At 41.5% G+C, this 20,374-nt stretch overlaps 1 protein-coding gene across 2 annotated transcripts in view; it reads right to left on the bottom strand.

Moving 5' to 3' along the window:
* ppm1lb (protein phosphatase, Mg2+/Mn2+ dependent, 1Lb) overlaps positions 1–19,307 on the bottom strand; it is a 44,127-nt gene extending 24,820 nt beyond the window's left edge. Inside the window, exon 1 of one of the 2 annotated variants that reach the window (XM_044201979.1) lies at positions 18,352–19,307. In XM_044201979.1, coding sequence (XP_044057914.1) covers positions 18,352–18,750 — 399 coding nt within the window. In that variant the 5' untranslated portion in view covers positions 18,751–19,307. The remainder of the gene's footprint in view (positions 1–18,351) is intronic. The other variant, XM_044201981.1, reaches the window with a different exon arrangement.
* Between the last annotated feature and the right edge of the window lie 1,067 nt (positions 19,308–20,374).

Raw genomic sequence — 20,374 nt, 5'->3', positions numbered from 1 at the left:
AACCAGGCTAGAGAAGTTTGGCTTCTTTTGTGAAATGAAAAAAGGGGTTTGTAGAAAACATGTTTATATGTAAAAGTAAGTTATATGTATAAGTATCAAAATACGTCAAGCAATACCCTGCTCCTACTAACACAATCTTAGTTTTCCCATGTTAGTTTTTCCTATTTATTGATATTATATACCTCCATTATATATTATATACCTCCATTACTGCTGTGCAATATCTTAATAATCTCAATAAGCTACACTTAACTCGACAGTACATGCACCACTGCTTATTACTTATTATTTATATTATTACATTGTATTATTATATTGTATTATCATCATCAACCGGTAAACCCACTTGGTACTTCACACTTATTTTATCTTATACTTATACCCACATATACATATACTTAATTTATCTTCTGACCTGTTTTTTATAGTGTATTGTATTATATTTTTTGCTAGTACTTTCTCCTGTGTGCACTGACGTAAAGGCGAGCTGCTGTAACAAAGAGTATCCCTTCGGAGATCAATAAAGTATTTCTGATTCTGATAACCACAAATCAGATTTAAAAGATAGGATCAAGTCTATCTTTATACAATACTCACATGCCCATATGTACATTAAAAGAGTTATTGGCCTCTGTAATCACTCCTCATGTCCATACTGGCTGTGAAAAGAGCCGTTCCTAATGTGATTCCAATTGAAGTAATGGGGGATAAAATCCACAGTCCTCATTGTGTGCAAACATGCATCCCAAGGGCCTCAGCAGTCTGAATAACTCAAATGAATTCCCAAAGTTAGTCTTTTTAGTAAGAAATTCCCTTTTTGTGTTACTCCAGACAGTGTTTTCTTGCTAAGCAGTGGTAGAGGGACTTTGTACAAAAAAGACTAACTTCTGAACTTTTTGTCCCCCATCTCTTCCACTGGGGATCTTTTCACAGCCAGACAGGGAGAACAATTACAGCGACCAATAATTATTTCAATGTACATATGGGCATGAGAGTATTGCTTTAAGACAGACTTGGGGGGGGGGGATTTCTCCTTTAAATTATTTTTTTTTTATGGCAGTGTCATAATGTGATAATTGTCACTCATGTCTAGTCAACTGACTGAACAGCTGGTTGATATTTAGAACCTACTCTGGCTGCTTTTTTAAAGTTCGTATAACAGTGATGTTTTCCACAGTCTTTCATCTCTTATTTTACTGTACTGTCACACATAAGAGCTTATTTTATCCATGTGCTCTGAACTAAAAGTAGGATGTAATGTAGTGATGGAGACCGAGTTGTGAAAACAGCAGGCAAAAGTTTCAAAAAACCAGAATGAGTGTTCCTCTTCCTCCTTTGAATGTGGGGCACAAAAAGCCTAGAGGAGAAGAGCTAAGTAAATGTCAGCTACGCCTCTCTTTCTCTGACACACACACACACACCTATCACAATCTTACACCCTCCCAATTGCTCATGCACTCCGGGGCCTATAATCTCCCTCTGCGCCCACACACAGATCACACACACTTGGCAAGTGTTCTTATTTGTATTCCTGCGATCTGGAGCCTGCATTCTCTGGCAGACACTGATAGATCAACTGCATGAATATTCATTCACTAGTCAGAGTGGCAAGCTTCACCAGCCCCTTCTCTTCTCGCAACAGTGATTGTGCACACACCTCTCACACTATGGTGATAATGCTAACCTTCTACATGCACATACAGTATGAGAACACAGAACTGTTAAGAGCTGCCGCAGCAGGGTCTTTCACCATAAGCTAATAACCCATGTCAGTGTTTGTCTGTCAGCCCATGTGCGTGCGCGCGCACACACACACACACACACACACAAAATGGATGTCTAAGAAGAAGTGCATCTCTTTCTCTTTCCTGCTGTGATTGAAGCCACTTATCAATCATTCCCTGGTTGATTAATTGATGCAGCGGATCTCCTGGTAGATTAATCACATCACATCTGTCTTTATGTTTGAGCAGCTTCACTGAGACTGAAACCTGTGGATGTGCACGCACACACACACACACACACACAATGAGTATGAGTCAGTCCTTACACTTCCTTCTTCAGCCATTAAAACATTTGCTAGAATTCAATCTGATTTAAAGAAAAAGGCATTAAGAAATCAGTAAATAATTTACAAGACCAAAGCTGAAGCTACATTTCTCCAAGACTCACTATTACTTACTTTTTTGTTGGACGCTGATGTTGTCAAATTCATTAGAGTGAAAGTACAAATCTCCCTCACCATTAGTGGGTAGGAAGCTAGTAAGGTGCTGGTGGTGGAGACAATTCAAGACTTTGTCATTGTGCATTCATCATCTCCGCTCACCAACTTTCTCTCCTACGTCTTCACGGCTCATTGCTCCTGTGCTTCGCCCCCCCCACACGTTGCAGCCAAACACTCATATAGTTCCTCTGATCCAAAATATCAATTTGCATTTCTCTCCACTTCACTGCAAGCACAATGCACATCACCGCAGTAATACCATATCACTCTCTCAGAGAAACCTTGTCCTTGTTCTTTTCAGTCTCACTTTCCTAAGCTTTGATTGAATGTGTGATTACGTTTTTGGCCTTCATAAAGCAGAATCTGAACTTAAAAACGCTAGGTTTCTCTCATCGCTCCCCTCCTCATCCTCTCTTCAGGTGGATACATCCTCTGCTCTTATCAAAAGACAGAAAGGCAAAGTAAGCATGGCAAGAAAATTAAAGTGAAATAAATAGAGATGGAGTACAAAGCTTGCACCCTCCATTAGATCTACAGAGGATGGAGGAGAAACAAAGATTTAGAGATGAAAGGAGGGAATGTGAAATAAGAGAATTTCCAGTGTTAATACCAATACCAGTTAATACCAGTTTGAGAGGAAAGCAAACCAAGTTTTCTGTTTACAGATTACCACCTCTGTTGCACGACAACGCCTTCACTGTAGGACAGATGGAAACAGCGATATAGAAAGGAAGGAAGCTGTTTAGATATTGAAGTTAACACACAATGGCCTACTGTTTCTCCAGCTCCTCCTTTCCCCTCTATTACTTCTTCCTGCTAGAGGTGAACGCCTACAGGTAATCACAACATGTAAAATACTACTCCAATGATATCAAAACAAGCTCACTGCAACTGGAACTGCTCAAACTGCAAGACAACCGACCAAAACTTTTAACATGCAAGTAATCCATTTAATCGTCCAACAGCCAGATTGCTTATCGCTCGGGCAATTAATCAGACATCAAAACCCCCTCAAACTGAACATCAAATGATAGCCAATCTAGCAGAAATTCAGCTCCATTCTAAAATTAGTTGAGAGCGACCAACTCCAGCCTTAAAAATCAGGCTCAATCTGTATAGTTTCCACAGCTTAAGTGTTTTTCAACATGAATTAAGGAGCTAAAATTTGTCCCGTGTTTTCAGATTATAACAAAAACCTAAACATGTTTCCTATGGCAAGATTTTTAAAAATTCCTCTTATATTCTTAAACTGGGCCACTGTTTATAAAATTTCATGAAATAGTGAAAAATGCCCTTTAGAATTTCCCAGAATCCAAGATGATGCTTATGCAGATTTATCGATGATCTGCCCAACAGCCTGAAACCCAAAGATATTCAGTTTAATATTAAATATGACAAAGAAAAACATCAAATCCAAATCAAATGATTAATTGCTTATCAGAATAGTTTTCTGTATATCGACTAATCGACTTAGTGATGTTATATTTAGAGCTGAAATGCTGTTATCAATACAGACACCTAATGATTATTGAAATGCATATTGAGTCGTCACAGTCGTTGACATTCTGGAAGACTCTTGCCACCACAAGGCATATGGCAGCACACTCTGCCAAGTGCCACTTCCACCATCCTGAGTCAGCAGCTTCCTGGACTCCATTCATCCCTTCCTGTGTCCATCCATTCATGATCGCTCTCATCTCCATACAGCTGGCTTCTTTGGCACAACAACTCTTTCAATTAAACAACATGGCACATGTGAAAAATAACCCAACATTACATGGCATATGGTGCAAAGTAACCATTACATATTTCACATGCACCTCATTTCCATATACCCATACAGCGTGTTGAGCAGCGGCAGGCGGCAGTCCTATAATTGGGGCACCCACAAATAAGGAACAGAGTGACGCCTAGATTTCTGCTGATCTGTTTTGCAGGAGATGCATGTGAATAAATTGATGGCTTTTCATTTTAATAATGCCGCTGCTGGTGTTATCTGGATTACCCCCTCCCTCTCACACCTTTACGTACTCCTCCTGCACCAGCTCACAACTACACCTTCTTTCACTTCTTCCATCTCTCTCTCATTTATGATCATGCTTACCCCTCCCTCCTCACTTGCTTATTCCGGTGCTTATATCCTCCTCCTATTTCTTAACCTCACCTCCCTTTCTCTCGGTGTCACTCTGGAGACAGATGTTGGGTTTATCACGTTAATTACAAACTGCCTGCCTCTTCTCTCGGTCTGATTAGCGACAGAAAAAAAAACTGAAGAAAGCCACAAATACAAGTGCTTCAGCAAGTCCTTCATGGATGTGCGCAGGTACACACACGCACAGAGTTCATCACAAGAAGAACACCAATCCAAACCTCTGTCCTCTTGATGATTCAGTGATATGCAATGCTGAAAATCTGACTTTCCTTCACTAGTCCAAACACTGGCCTCACACAGCGATCAATGCAACACTTGTTTGTGTGCGTGTGTGTGTGCGTGTGCATGTGTGTGTGTGTGTGTGAGACACAAACTGCACTAGCTGATAAACATACATTCATAAAAATCAATATTCATCTACTCCATCCACTGCTGCTGCTCTCATAAAGCTTCCTGGTGAAAATAAAGGCTTTTGTGCGTATGCCTGTGTGTTGATGTGTCACTTTATGGGGAGTATTAAACCTCTATCAATCAGAATTGATTAGATTCAATGGATTTGTGGTGGATTTTTAGGCTTGGTGGAATAGGCTTTGTATGCTGAAACTATGAATATGGGAACAATACAGTAATATGAGTAAGAGTAAACTAAAAGAGAAGTAGCTACTTTCAGCATGTGAGTCATGCCAGCTACAAGGACAGAGACAGAAGTAGATCCTGCATCACATCAGTCTGTGTGACAGGCTTGTGGGAGACATCCCTTCCCACACTCTGGCAGAGGAGATACTGGCTGAGTAACGAATGTCTCCAAGAAATAACAATCTGATCCAGGATCACTGCATTTTCTCACACTAGTCTTCTTCAATCTGCAAATGAAAACAAGGAACTGACTGAACCTAAATCAGTTACGGTCTGGAAGCAACAAAAACAAAATTGTCATTGGCTCTGTGCTGCTCCGTGCTGATGGTAATTTTCCTTTATTTATACCTTAAACTTAACTTATTCCCTCAGGTCAAATTGATTTACATGGTAAACAGTATAATGACAGATGATGAGGTGGTGATGATGACACATGCTGCTCCATGATGGCTAAAATCTTCGGAGCAGCCAAGTTCCCATACAACATAATGAGGACAGGATGTGTAGCCAAAGACCAAACCCAGTGCCCACTTTCCAAAACAATCCTGAATGTTGCCCATTACAGCTCAAAACTACACCGTGGGCTTTTGGGCTTGCCATGTTCAATACGCTTTACATGGAAAGCGTCCAACAACTCTGCTTTCAGTAGGGTCCAGCTAATGAATTGAATCAACGCTTATATGCTGAATAAGCTTGCCCGCGTAGGGAATCATTTTTGATTAAAAATGCTTCTAATCATTTTTGTTCACTCTTGGTTTGCAAGCATTTGACAGTTTGTGCATTTGTTGTCGTGCCCGCCTGGTGAGGGAGGGCTGCAGGCGCAGTGGCAAAGCCAGCAGGCGTCAGGCCACAGGTCTCCAAGGCAGCCCAGTTTCCACAGCAGGTGCAGTACCATCATGGAGTAGACCAACTCCACTTTGGCCTGCTCACTATTTCCAGCCTTAGACATCACTGCCCCCCAAGGGACTGCCTGCTAAGAATAGAAGGAGGATAACTCAGCCTTTGCTGCATCAATTTCTCTCATTCTTTTGTTTTAAAAATTCACCTCTCGCAGGTCTCCCTACTTTATGGAGTGCTTGATGTTGTCCTATTTTTCCCTTCATAACAAAGGACAGTTTTGTATCTGAACCAAGGGTCTACGGATAGAGGTTGTAAAGCCCTTTGAAGAAAATTTGATGATTTTGATGAAAAATGATTTTGGACTAATATATGTCTTACTAATACATGCTATTCTAAAAACACAATCACTTCAATAAAGTCTTGGGTTTTCATGTAGCCACCGTCTAGCAGCTATTCTCAGATGAGAATTTAACAATTCTTTTCATAATTTTCTGATTATTTTTTCAATTAATTGATTATTCATTAAAAATAATGTCAAATGTCTTGTTTTGACCAACCAACAGTCCAAAGCACAAAGATATTCAGCTTACAATGATATATAACAGAGAAAAGCAGTAAATCCTCACACTAGAGAAGCTAGACCCAGAGAAGTTTTAACCTGTAAGTCTGTAAGAACCAGGTCTAAAAACAGCAAGACAACAAGTTTGCGCATAGTGCAGTGCTGCAGAGCATGTGCCATCTTCTGAAGACATTATGATATAGGTTGCGTGTATGTGTTTGCACGTGCATGTGTGTAAGTAAAAGTCGTGGACTCCCCTCAGGACTGGAGGCAGCAGACTCTTTAATATTTCAGAGCAGCAATAAATAAGTCAGACAGACTGCAGAGAGATAAGGTGACTCTGCGGGTAGGGGTGAGGGAGACAGAGGAAGAAAAGGAGAAGGGGGGAAATGGATATAGCGAGGTATATATACAGTATATAAAAATATAAGGCAATAGAGCAAAAGGTCAGAGAAGACATGAAGAAAAGGAATGGGGAAAACAGAAAAGACTTCTTATACTATAAAAAGGCACTACAGCCAAATCCAGATACCCCTGGCAAAAAGGGAAATATCTGCTTTAGTATATATTGACGGTAAGCTTACTATAAACATTTTACCATACTAGGAACAGTCAGTAATGCAAATCAAAACCTAAAAAAATAAATAATTAGACGTGTGAGCCAAAGGAAAAATCTCTGTCCTTCATTATTTCTACTTCCACACACACACACACACACACACACACACACTTGACAATACTAACCTGGAGGCACTCAGGGTGAATGACAGATTTTGATTTATGCAGACAAAAGAGATCAGAGGGGGATCAGAAGTGGAGAAAAGGAGAGAAGAGATAAGTAGGTAAGGCAGAAGGAAGGGGAGTGGATGAAAGGGAGAGAAAACAGACAGTAACTGTAGGGAAAGGTCAACAGAGACCGAGAGCAAGTGTGAGAGAGAAGATGAGAAACAGAGGAAAGAGGTGGGAAAGTATGTCATGTTTTCTCGGGGGGAGGAACTGGCCCATGGTGCCGTGGCCTTCAGTCTGACAGACTTATGATCAAAAGATGATAAACCTCCACTGGTACTTCATACACAATTTAACTCACAGCTTGTTGTACAGTTACAGTATGTTTAGCCTCTATCTGTCAACTCTTTGCTTCACACAGACTCTTTAAGCATCTTAATCTACACAAACTTGGTGCTTTCCGACTAACAATTTATACTGCAAGCCTGGAAAATCTTTAGGCTACGGGCATCCGTGTTTTTATCCCCATATCCTCTGAAAGAATTAACTTCTTCTCTGCCTTTTTTCCACCTCCAAACAGCAGCTTTAAGCTCCCTCTTCCACTATCTTCACTTTCTGTAAGCCTGTAGCATTTTTATTTCTCAGCTGCTTTGTCAATCCCTCTCCTCTCTGCATCTTTCCCCCTCCTGTCCTCCTCTCTCTCCCTCTCCTGACCCGACTGAGGGCACTTATCATCCATGCCATAATTTTCTTCTCCTCTCACCCTCAATAAAGTAACTATCCTCCTACAAGCTTTAGCTGCCAGCTCTGCTGCTGTATAAGATCATTAAATCAACTCAGAAACAGGGCAACACATGCAGGTACTGGATGTTTGATTGCATGCACTAGAAAATCTTTTTATTTTATTTTTTAAGATTATTTATATTTGGGCTTTTTGCCTTTATTTCATAGGAACAGCTGAAGAGAGACAGGAAATGTGGGAGAGAGAGATAGGGGATGATTTGCAGCAAAGGCGCTGGCTGGACTCAGCCTTGTACATGGGGCACATACTCTACCAGGTGAGATACCGGGGTGCCCCATTAGGGGAAGTTCTAAAAATATTGAAAAGACCAACAGGAAGGGAATGAGGAATTAATTGGGGAAATATACAATATATATATAAATAGATACAGAGAATTGGAGAGGGACGGTGGAAAAAAAAGAAACTGAATCCATGGAGAGAATATATAGTCCCAATCTCCCCAGTGGGATTAGTGTAAATCTAATCTGCCCCGCTGTCTCTTCTACTCCTTTTAGCCTCGGTTTAGAGACGCTCTCAGGAAGAGAGTAGCGATCATAAGAGCCTTGAGCTGTTAGCATTAGCTCACATCAACGTAAGCTCCCTCTGCACCACACTAATCAATTACCAGCCCTGCTTATCTGCCTCTAAACTTCCCATCCACTCTGAGCCATCACCAGCCCGTGACCCTCAGCACACACACAGATGCCGCAAAGCAACTTTAACTGAAACCCATTTACCAACACACTGATCTGATGTATACCGAATACCTGTTGTCCTAATGGGTAGTGTACCAAGGTCTGTGGCAAGTTAACACATCACACGTTTACATTATTATATAAGCATAATAACGCAATAACCTGCAATGGCCGTATGGGAAAAGCATAGATGGAGAAGACCAAGACCGTGCATAGTTTCCGTAATGTATCAGAAAGAGCAGACACGATTAGTCGATTAATATACTAATTATTTATAAATGAGTAATTGTTTGAGTAATTTTTCAAACAAAAACACAAAACATTCTCTCTTTTTCAGCTTCTCCAGTGCTTTTCTCTGTTTTATATAATTGTAAAATTAATATTTCCAGACATTTTATAGTCAGTCAATCAATTAATCAAGAAATTAATTGGCAGATTAATCAATAATGAAAATGATCATTAGCTGCAGCCCTAGTATCAGATACAATGCTGTTTGTTTTATCGCAAAGGGTATATGCTCTCCACTACTAGAAAAATCTGGTTTTACAAAAATGCAGGTTATTTTGTTAGAATTAGTAGTTTTCATTTTAAAAGTGAAATATTTACTTGTGAGTGAGATGTATGGTATTGGGTTACAACATTTATATGTTTTACAATAAAAGAATGTTTAAAAATATGGCATGTGATTCATCTTGTCAGCCATATACAGTATATACACTGTATGCTTTAGCCTAGTGCCAATGTAAAAACCAAGCTTGGATGTTAACAGGAAAAATGTGTGTGAGAGCAGTTATGTTACTGTGGTCAGAGCATGGGAACAACCAATTTCCGATTTTCTGGATGAGGCCAATGGTACCTCCAGAGGCATCAAATATTAAGCTCTTACGGCCAGTAGATCACCTCTCTTTGATTGGTATGTGGCTAAGTACAGGGTTTACACTCCGTTTGCTAGTTGTGGCATTTAGCCACTGTTGACTTGATTCAGGATTATAAACAAAAGGTCGAACAAATCCAGATTGGAATCAACTTTAAATCCCATTGGAAGATTAATTTATACCAGTAACTCTGATGAACATGTGGGCTTTGTCTTCAATCCGTTTGCAAATAACTCTCAGTCTGCTTCTTTACCCTTTAACCTTTCTTATGTTTTTTCTTTAGGACCAACAACTTTAGATGGTTCACCAGAAAGCCTTCACAGTGTTAGATTGCCCATGCACCACACTTTTCAATACGTGCACTGAAAAAAAGAGGGAAATACAGAGGAAAACAACAGGGTGAAAAAACAAAACAAAACAAAAATCAAGGGTCATAAATCTCAGAGGGACATAATGAACAGTACATGGCAGAGATCCAGTAAGACCCTGGTATACAAACAATCACACATTCTCTGCCTAAGAAAGCATGCAGAACACACACACACATACTTGTGCTCATAAGATCCCTCTTCCTCCCAATTTTAATCACAAGCACAAATTAATGACATGCTGTGGAGTCAGATCCTCCCTCTTATCCCGCGAGCCTTCGTTGCAGAGCAAATTAAAGACAACCTGGCTCAGGGTTGGTTCACCGCAGAGTCTATTTGAAGGTTTGTACCTCACAGTGAATAGAAGCCATGTGCAAATATCAAACAAACATTCATATCAGCTGCATTCCTCCTGTCTGGATGGATCGATGTCTGGAAGGCTGCGCAGCACATATGTGCAGCAGACCGGCTCCAGCATGCAAACTTTAAACATGCACACAAACATGTAGCCAGTGGAATCATACATTCAGAGTAAGTTACAATAAAAAAAGCCATTCAATTCATCTACAAATGAAAAACTAACTGAAATGTTTCATTTTCGTCTGAGAGAACTGTGGGGTATGTTCAACTTGTGGGCATGAATAATGATAAGAGAAGGTGGCAGATAAACACAACCAGGAGGCCTGTTTCCATTTACCAGGATGCACCTGCCCTACCCACAGGCCCATCTGGCCAGCGAGAAGAGGGGAAGAGCCACAACTGCGAGCGTTACAAAAATCACGACCCAGTCTCTTTGCGCACACAATCGCACCAATGTCGCTAACTCTGAACAGCTGCGACTTGCTACCTTCTCTCAGCCAACATTCTTCTGCCGCCGCCCTTCACTGCCAAGACAGCGAGCAGGCAAACTCCAACTGACTCATCTATTTTCTCAATCACACACACACACACACACACACACACACACACACACACACACACACACAGACAAACAATTGCGGAGTCCGGCGCCTGGCATACAGACACAGGCTCCTGTAGTCGGATGATTCAAATTGCAGATGATACTCAAAAAAACATGCACAAGCATTCTTTCATTTCAGCCTTTTATATAACTGCCGTCTACGTGAATAATGTCCCCCTTTCAAAACAAAGTGTAGATCAGACCAAGCAGCCCAGTCAATTCCAGCAATGTGATTAGATTTAAAGACTGCTAATCACCTACACACACACACACACACACACACGACTGTACAATCTAATAGCATTGCTTTGGACAAATATAGTACTGTTGTAGGCGAGCATTATGCATTCAGAGCCAGACTTGTAGCTTTGCAAAGAATTGGGTTCTAAACCTATACTTCCAACACAATCAGCATGCTTGGCATTTAAAATAGGGAACACATCACATGGGATAGTATGTTGGTGCACCACACCGAGCAACTGAGCGTGGCAAGCAGCCGATGCAAGTGTGGGCACAGTGGGGTCAGGGGAGATGCTATAATGGGAGGACAGCAGGTTGACAAGGCCTCGGAGAAGGAGCTTTTGTGCCCCATTCATTCGCTGCCAACCCCCTAGGAGAGAGAAGGGAGAAATAGGTGAAAAGAGAAAACGGCGTGATGGGGGGTGACAAGTGGGGGGTTTGGCAACCAAACACAACAGCTCCATTACCAAACGCCATGTCAGCTCTAACTAGCCTTGCTGGGAGAAGAGTGGGTGATGTGGAGGAGGACAAAGAGGAGCTAAATGCCATGAAGCTCCAACTTCACAAACAACTTTCCAGACATGACCTCCTCCCAAAAAAAAACTCAACATACACAGTGATATGTGGTGTGGTGCGTGTGTGTGAACAATGACCTTGTGGCTTCCTTCTGGCAGAAGGTGCGTGTATATTTAGTCAAGGGGTTTTAGCAGAAGTGTTTGACAGAGAGGGTGTTAAATTATTGAGCAGTCACTGCCAGCAGGGAAGGACGGCACACTGAGGCTGAAGAAGGCACTCTTATCTGGCACTACATGCTGTTGGCAAACACACATATGCAATCCTGTCACACACACAAACACCTATCAAGCCAGAGGAGTGCATGTTCTTTTTAACCTACTAAATGCTCTTATCTTAAGAGGAGAGAAGGTTTTTACATGCTACAACACACAAAGGCAAAAATATTATTAAAATTAGTGGATTTGTGAATAAGCCTGACATTTATTTTATGGAAAAGGTTGACAGTGGAAAAGAAGAGATTACAGAGGTTTACTCCATTGCTAAACATTTAGGTTGCTTGACAGGCAACAGCACCATTCATCCATTTATTCGGTGTGTTTCACTCCGTGACTCCACTCCTCAGTCAGTCCATGACCTCTCGCTACAAGGAAAACAAACCTCACCACCGGGGACAAATTACCAAAAGGTCAAAAGACTTTTCAGCAGAACCCTCCAGCTCTCTGGTCTCTTCTCTGCTGCACAAGTATTTTCCAACAGAAGATGACCTCCTGTGTGCTTTCCACTTTCTGCTTCACTTGACATCAAGGACGGGCTGAAATGTTGAGCGTCAGCTTTTGCCACAAGTGACAGAAGTGGGTACAGGAAGTAGTAATGAGAAATTTTACTGATCCTCATTAGATTAATTCCTATTTTTTTTTGCCCTGTACAGTCAATGTGCAGAGTAAGCTACTGGAGCTGCCAGGAATTCAGACCTACTTAAGGACACTTCAGTGTATGACTGGAGGCCCTGATGTTGATGCTTCAGCCTGAGCGTGGTGATGAATTTCCCTATTCACTGTCACGTCATAGTTTAAAGAAGGGAATGAGCTGGCTGGTGAAACCACATCCACAGAGGGAATTGATGTCCTTAAACCGGCAATAACAGATTTATTGGCCACTTCGGGGCAGCGGAAACAAGCTGTAAACACACAACATTGACATATTATCACCTTTTAAGTTGATAAGGCAACACTGTTTGTGCCTACTTACACATCCATTATTAGCATTCATTTTGAATTGTGCTTGTGTCCACCTGATGAAGGCAAGTCCAATATTTGCTCTCTTTAAGCTCTGTTTTTGGTCTCCACCAACTCCTGAGGGAAATATCTGGCTCTTTAGCTGCTAAATGCTCCACTATGGTCACCAACTACTTGCTAACTTTAGTAAACCAAAAAATAAATAGTGTCTATCCTAGTATCCTGGTGTGTGCTGAAATATTTATTTTTTGGTTTATTGTAGTTTGATCCACACCAGCTTGCACCCAGGAGAGAAGCATTGCTGTGTACGGGGTATCTTCAGCTTTCTGTACTTGCTAACTTTGTCTGTCTGCCATTTGGTGCCCGGAATGGTTGTGGGTTGAGCTAAAAGACGCTGTAAGGCTCTGCAGAGCTGAGGGAAACTGCAGATTTGGGTGATAATTCTCTGTTGGTTCATCACTACGGGCAAGCCCTTTCACATAGACAGTAAGTAGTCACGTGACCCATTGTCTATATAAAAAAAAAATTATTAATTCTAGCTGCTATAACATTTCTAAAATGCTCCATCTTAATTTAGTTGATGTCATTTATTTCAAAATGAGTGCCTGTTAAGTCTATTTTATAAACTTGCTGGGGGCACTGATTGACGACGTGATGTAAAATAGTGTGAAGCAGGTGTCTGGTCCTGATAGGCCTTTGGCATTTCAGCCTTTTACAGTAAAGTAGTCTCTCCCAGGAAGACCAGATAACACCAAACTGCCCCTCTCATCTCCGTCTGAATCCTCAACGTCCATGAAGGAGAAGCAGTACACCTTCTTGCGCAAGCTTGCAACACACATAAATATTCATACACTCAGACACACACTTTGCTGTCCTTGGTCTTCACATTCTCTCTCTCTCTCTCTCTCTCTCTTTTCGTTGGCTCTCTCTCTAATCCTTTAATGCCAACAGTGCAATTAGTCACATGCAAGCTATTTCTTTCATCTCTCTAGTGAAAGCAAATTCAGGGGGAATTCAAACTGCTAAGCATCTAAAATACGTAACCCACCTCATGCTCCTGGAGTAAAACACAAACATGGCCATAAACACATTAAAATACCTCAAATTCAAACACCAGCCTTTCTGACTATAAAATGTCCTTCACTGTGAAGTGCCAAAGAAGGTGAGCTATTGCTCTCAAAATTCCTGTCTAGTTTTCAAGATTGCAATTCAAGAAATTAATAATGAAGTTGAAAATGAAATGGCCATTCAGCCTGAATATGAAGCAAAGTTCAACTAAAGCACAGGCGAAGAGCTGAATAAAGACAGAGAGGACCCTTCAAAAAATGGTCTTTGTCCCTATGGTTTTAGCGTTTCCCCCCACCTCTTTACTCTGTGTCCCCACGCCTCCTCCACAGTAAGAGACCAAATCTATCACAATCCACTCACAAAACAAACACCACTGATCGAAAATACATGAAAGACTGAGCCGTGATAGAAAAATATATCAACAGAACAAAAGCTGGAAAGATGGCAAAACAGAAAAATCAGCCCCCGCACTCAGGTTAAACAGCCTTGTAGTGAGTGTCTTCTCTGTATTCTACAGTTCAGGTAATTTTGCAGTGCCTGAAGCCACAACCTGACAGTGAGGCAGGGAGAAGCAGAGTACTAGCTGACTCTCTACATGCCAGAAAGGAAGAAATGGCTCATGTTGCCTTTATATGGATGGAGAGCCCAGGGTTATCGCTTTCATGCAGGTTATTCTCATATGTCAGCTAAAAATCAATCTCCATTTAACAGAAATCCCCTCTCTGAGCAAACACCTAATATGACTGAGACCGCCGATGGATATGTTCACATTAAACACTGATTTTTAACACTTTGAAAATTGAATTTGCGTTGGTGTGTGTGAGTAGGTGTGAGGTGTGGAGAGATAGAGAAAGAAAAAAGGAGATTTTGAGATGTTATTTAGCACTGACTGGTGATTTATCTGGTAGTAAACAGATTGGTTCCAGAAAGGTGGTAGAAATACCGACACGGTCAAACTTAAGGATTCAGTTTTCTGTCTTAAATTTCTGTCCTCCAACATCCTGGACTCACATCCAAGGATTCAAATCACCCAGGACCATGGTGCAAATGCAGTTTGACACTGCTAGGTATAGTTAGACATTTTGGGAAATATGCTTATTTGCTTTCTTGAAGAGCGAGAGATGAGAAGATCAGTACCACTATCATGTTTGTAAACCAAGTATGCAGAGCTACAGCCAGGTGGGGATTAGCTTAGCTTAGCATAATGACACAAAGCAGGGGTAAATAGCTAGCCTGTGAAAAAAAAAAAAAATACACCTACCACCTACTAATTGACATATTATACCTTGTTTGTTTAATCTGTACACAACCAGAAATGTAAAAATGACAATTTGTGGTTTTACAAGGAGGGCTGTCACTATTTCTAGTGAACAAAAGCCGAGCACAGTGACTTCCCAGAGTTTCGTCGCCACTGTGAGGTTGCCAGACAAAGGAGATACTGCACAGTACTAAAGCAAAAATGCCATTTTTTCACCCTTTCAATTATGAGAATTTGCTGCTTTTCTTTCTCTTACGTGACAGTAAAGTGAATCTCTTTGGGTGTTGGACTGTTGGTCGGAGGAAAACAAGCAATTTGAAGATGTCATGTTGGGTTTTAGTAAAATTGTGACAGGCTTTAGTCACCCTTTTCTAACATTTTATAGGCAAAATAATGAATTGATTAAATCAATAAAATAATCAGAAGATTAATCAATAAGAAAAATAAGCATTAGTTGAAGACCTAATTGCATTTGGATCCACTAACTCTTCCCATGATGTTTTTGTTGAATCTTAGTTGGTACACTCTGACCCCAGTGAAAATGTATTCTACATTTCTGTCCATTACAGGCTGTGTAAACCTGTCCATGACCTGTTGATGTTGATGGATGCTAGATAGATGTTGACACAAGTCCAGCATTGCTTAATGAATGTGTATGTGGTTTGAATGAGCAGAGCGTGTGTGGAAAGAAATGGAAGCGTCTGACACCTCACTAACTAGCCAGCTGAGGCAGCCAGTATTACTGGTGTTGTCTTGAGCCATACAGCATCCCTCTGCTTTATTCAATGCCCTACAAAAACAAAATGTAGATTCGCTAAATAAAGTTGTTTCTGAAGGCTGCTGTCTGGCAACCATTTCACACACACACACTTCAAAAGAGGGTGTGGGAATGAAAACAGACCAAATTGTTGCCCATGGACATGCAGTGATAAGACAGCTTCTCGCCTACATGGGCAAATCTGAACCTTCTCTTCTTGCTCTTCCTCTCACCATTTATGCTCACCCACTCGTTTCCTCCTCTCTGTCACATATACACTATCTCCTATTCACTATTTATTTCTCCTAGTCTCTTAACGATATGCGTGGTAGCTGTAGCAGGGCTCACAGGTTAGGTCACCAGTCTTTAAAAAGGAACTCCACAGAGGGAAGAAGCAAAAAAAGGCTGCAGGGAAAAACAATCCAATGACCACTTTTGGTCAAAAGCTGCAGCAGTCAGCACCACAGCCTAAAATTTAATTTCCCCTAAAAGAACAGCTATCCTCCAGGTCTTTGGCTGCTTATTTTTAGCATGTTATCGTTCAGCCTCAATCAAACCACAACAGTCAAGCTCAGAATGATGGGTCCAAAACAGCATGGAGCTTCTCCGCAACCAGAACTGGCTGATCAGAAAGTGTGTAATGTTCAATGTACAAGGAGGAAGAGAAGGTGAGACACAGAGGAAAATGGGATACCCTGTCACTTACAGTTTTCTATGTGGCGCTTTTGCATCAATACTATCAGCTGAGGTCATGGTTTAAGTCGCAAGAGACAATGCCAGTGTTCAAGAATGCCAGGACTTCATGGTAAATCAGCGTTTTCATGTTCCCGTCTAACCATGGCATCATCTCAAATGCTCTTTGTCCCTTTAACTGACAACATTTTTTTGTTGCGAGTTGCTTTGTAAAGCTGTTCCCTTGCTGCACTGAACACACTGCCACGTCCATGCGCTCGTGTCGAACGACAACAGTCGTTTGCACCAAGGAAGCAGAGAGAAAGGAGATTTCGTAGCTGCCAACAAGTATCGACTTGGGGTGGACGTGGCCAGCAAATCAGTGCTCTAATGACCCACTTCAGATATGATTTGCTCATAGCTGAGCTCAGCTAGCTGTATTTATGCCTCTGAAGCACAAAGATTTGTGTTCATCCTCCTTCCAGCTATAATCATGTTAGACCATGGGGCCTATGCTGTCTGCATCCTAAAAATGTTGTTTTAGCAAAGAAACACGAGAGATGGATATTGTTGGCATGATTTTTAAGCTGTAAATAGACACGATGCAGTTGCCTTGCCATTTGGAAGAAGTGTGGGTGAATGTGTGTGCAGGGCTGTAGCAAGGAATTATGGGCTCCTACGCACAGTAGGGTCCCTGCTCCACTTATCCACAAATACTCAATGCCCAAGGGTGGGTTACTAATTGCCTCAAAGGGGCCCCAAAAACTCTGGTCTTGCCGTGTGTCACCTGATTTGTGCTAATTCATGTGAAAACGTGGGGAGTATGGGAATACACAACAGTTATGCAAAATATCGACTGACACGATAAAGGCATTACCTTTATGGTGTCAGTCGATATTTTGTGGGTCCTGCTTCACTACCCAACCTTAAAGAGTGTCTTTGTGTGAAAATGTAATTTAAAAGACCTTCAGTATTTCAGTTTTGTGCCTATGTGCTGCACATTCCTGAATTAATTTGTGTTTTAATTAAATTACAGCAAATCTGGGGTTAGATAGTATTCTAGTAGACAAAAAATATACACATTGTTTAAACAGTGGGAGGAATGGGGAGTTACTTTAATTAGGTGCCCAGCTGCTCATTTTTGAGCTGGTTGATCTGCAAATGTCCACAACCTTATCACACCTCCACACACTAATCTTATGTAAACATAATATAATGTAATAAATCAATGATCAGATACATCAGGTAGTCATCAGCTGACACAAACATTTGTTGTGAAAAGATAAAATTGTGGCAGCTGGTCAGAAGAACAAGCTGTAACTCAACTTGAACACTGGACTCTGACCACTTCTGATGGGCATTTGACATCATTGTCAACATTTGATAAAGCTACTTATTTATTTAATTGTTGAAAAAATTAATTAATTGTTAGTTGCAGTCCTAATAGGGATACTTTCATCTTAAAAATCCACCTTTCGAAAGTCTAACAGGAGACTTGCTCCACTTTGTCTCGCTTGTGGATTTAATACATTTTTGACAGCAGTGTTTCAACCAGACCAGACAGAATAGACACAAAAACACTGATAAAAAAACACACTTTAAGATCACTTAAGGCATCTTAACCCAGACATTTTAGGGCCCCTGTAGCTCAGTTTGGGGCCCCTGGGTACCCCCACACGTGTATGTGTTGGAGACCCAGAGAGTGAGTGAGTAATGTGGACCAGACACACATACAGACAAAGACTACACCTTGCCTTTCCTTTTTCTTCTCCCCAACACCGCACTCACCTCTCCTCCATGGCCATCAAAAACCCCAAATATAGACGGGTGACTCTTGTTGACGATGTCGGTGAGCACCTCGAACCGGTCTTCCATGTGGTCTCGCCGGCCTTGGATGGAGTACACGGCCACGTTGTTGCTCTTGAACTCCCAGGTCTTGGAGAACTCCGCGTCCAGGACGTCCAGCCCGCCGAAGCGCTCGTTCTGCATCATCTCGGCCACTTTCCCCTTGACCATCTTGACCGCATCCCGGCTGGACTTGACGATGGTCTTCACTTCGTCCGTGTGGAAGAAGTAACTCCACAGAGCCAGGCTGATACACAGCAGGAACAGGGTCTCCGGTCTGAGCAGAAAATAACGCATGATCCGACCTAACAGAGACAGCAGGGTCATTGTATCCTCTATCATTTATTTATTTACATGCAGGAAATCGCGGCAGGTTGTGTGTCGCTCGCCCCCGCAGCAGATTTCAGTCCATCGTCGTTGGCGTGAGTGGTTTGGCAGTGGTGAAACGGGCACATTTAACCGAGCGTTTCACACCGGGACACATAAAGATTATACTGACTAAACGGGTGACACTTCACTGCATTTCTAACCGGACTCACCAGGCAGGAGGTAAGGTGTTAGCGTACGCACACAGACCGGGGGGAACAAACGCGGTGCTCCGGGTGGTTTCCACTAGCACGCAGCCCCGCAGTGAGCCACCATCGGCTGTCCGTTGACCATCTGATGCGGTCCGAGAAAGCCGACACCCCGGACCGAAAACGCAGGTCGCCCGTTTGGACTTCAAATTAAGCCAGTGTGCTGGCTGGAGTAGAGCCGTGGGCAGAGCCTCTTCCTGGCCAGCCCCGCTGCTACCGTTCCCAGTCCTGAAAATAGCGGTCTGTGTTGAAACCCTCACATTCCCAGCTGCCACACTGGCTGCGGGTCTCAGCTGCTGCCTGACTAAACAGCGCTGCTGCCTTCAGGGGCAGCTCGTAATGTCCGTGACCTAGAGGAGCCAGTGTGCCGACCACAGGAGATTAAGGAGTCATTTAACTTTTTAATTAAACGACTCTATAGGATTTATGTTGTGTTTTTTTCCCCATCAGTTTGGTATTTAAAATGTCACAAAGTATCCACAAATAAAGCTGGGCGATATGGTTGAAATCATTATCGTGATATTAATCCAAATATTTATTTATGATACATTATTATATGGAAATGTAGGCAAAATCACACATAACACAATCAAACTGATGTTCAAAGCAGTTAATTGTGTTCCACTGTTACACATAACATCAGACCAAATTCTTTACATATCTAACAGCTTGCACAGAATCATTTATTTAAGTATAGAAATGTGTTTAGGCAAGGCACCTTTATTTGCATAGCACCTTTCAAACACAGAGGCAATTCAAAGGGCTTTACGTAGGCTAATGCTATGAAATGTATTATAACAACATTTAAAAACAAATTAAAACATAAAATAAGATAAAAAAGAAGATGAAGAATACAGTTGTTGAATGATAACATAATAAGATCGTATAGTCAATTTATGTAAAGACATGATCGTTAATGTGCGCTCGTTTTGAGTTTAGATATTTCCGATAGCACAGGAAGGCATCTCAAGAACTGCCACACCACAGGTGCGCACAAAGACCGTAGATTGATTCATTTAAATGTTCAAACACAGGGGCCTAACTTTTCCTTAACAATTTCATCATAACAATTGACAAAAACTGATAAATAAACTCGAAACTGAGCGTTGGATTACCAACTGCACAAAGTGTGCAGCTGCCCCTGGACACCATACATGCAGGGGTCCCACAAGCCTTTGGTGGCAATAATTTGATAATATTAACTGTAATTTTGTTTAGATATATGGGAATATGTCAATATTGACATGACAAGTGCCTTAAGGTGATCTGATCTTGAGACCCTTGGGTCAAAATCTAGTCTAAAGACCCTTATTATTATCAGCTGGTTTTGTGCCTACATTATTTAGATTAGATTAGATTCAACTTTATTGTCATTACACATGTACAAGTAC

The sequence above is a fragment of the Siniperca chuatsi genome, linkage group LG7, assembly GCF_020085105.1.
Source record: "Siniperca chuatsi isolate FFG_IHB_CAS linkage group LG7, ASM2008510v1, whole genome shotgun sequence".
Taxonomy (NCBI): Eukaryota; Metazoa; Chordata; class Actinopteri; order Centrarchiformes; family Sinipercidae; genus Siniperca; species Siniperca chuatsi.
The sequence above is the reverse complement of the archived record's forward strand: the minus strand, read 5'-3'. Positions and strand labels throughout refer to the sequence as shown.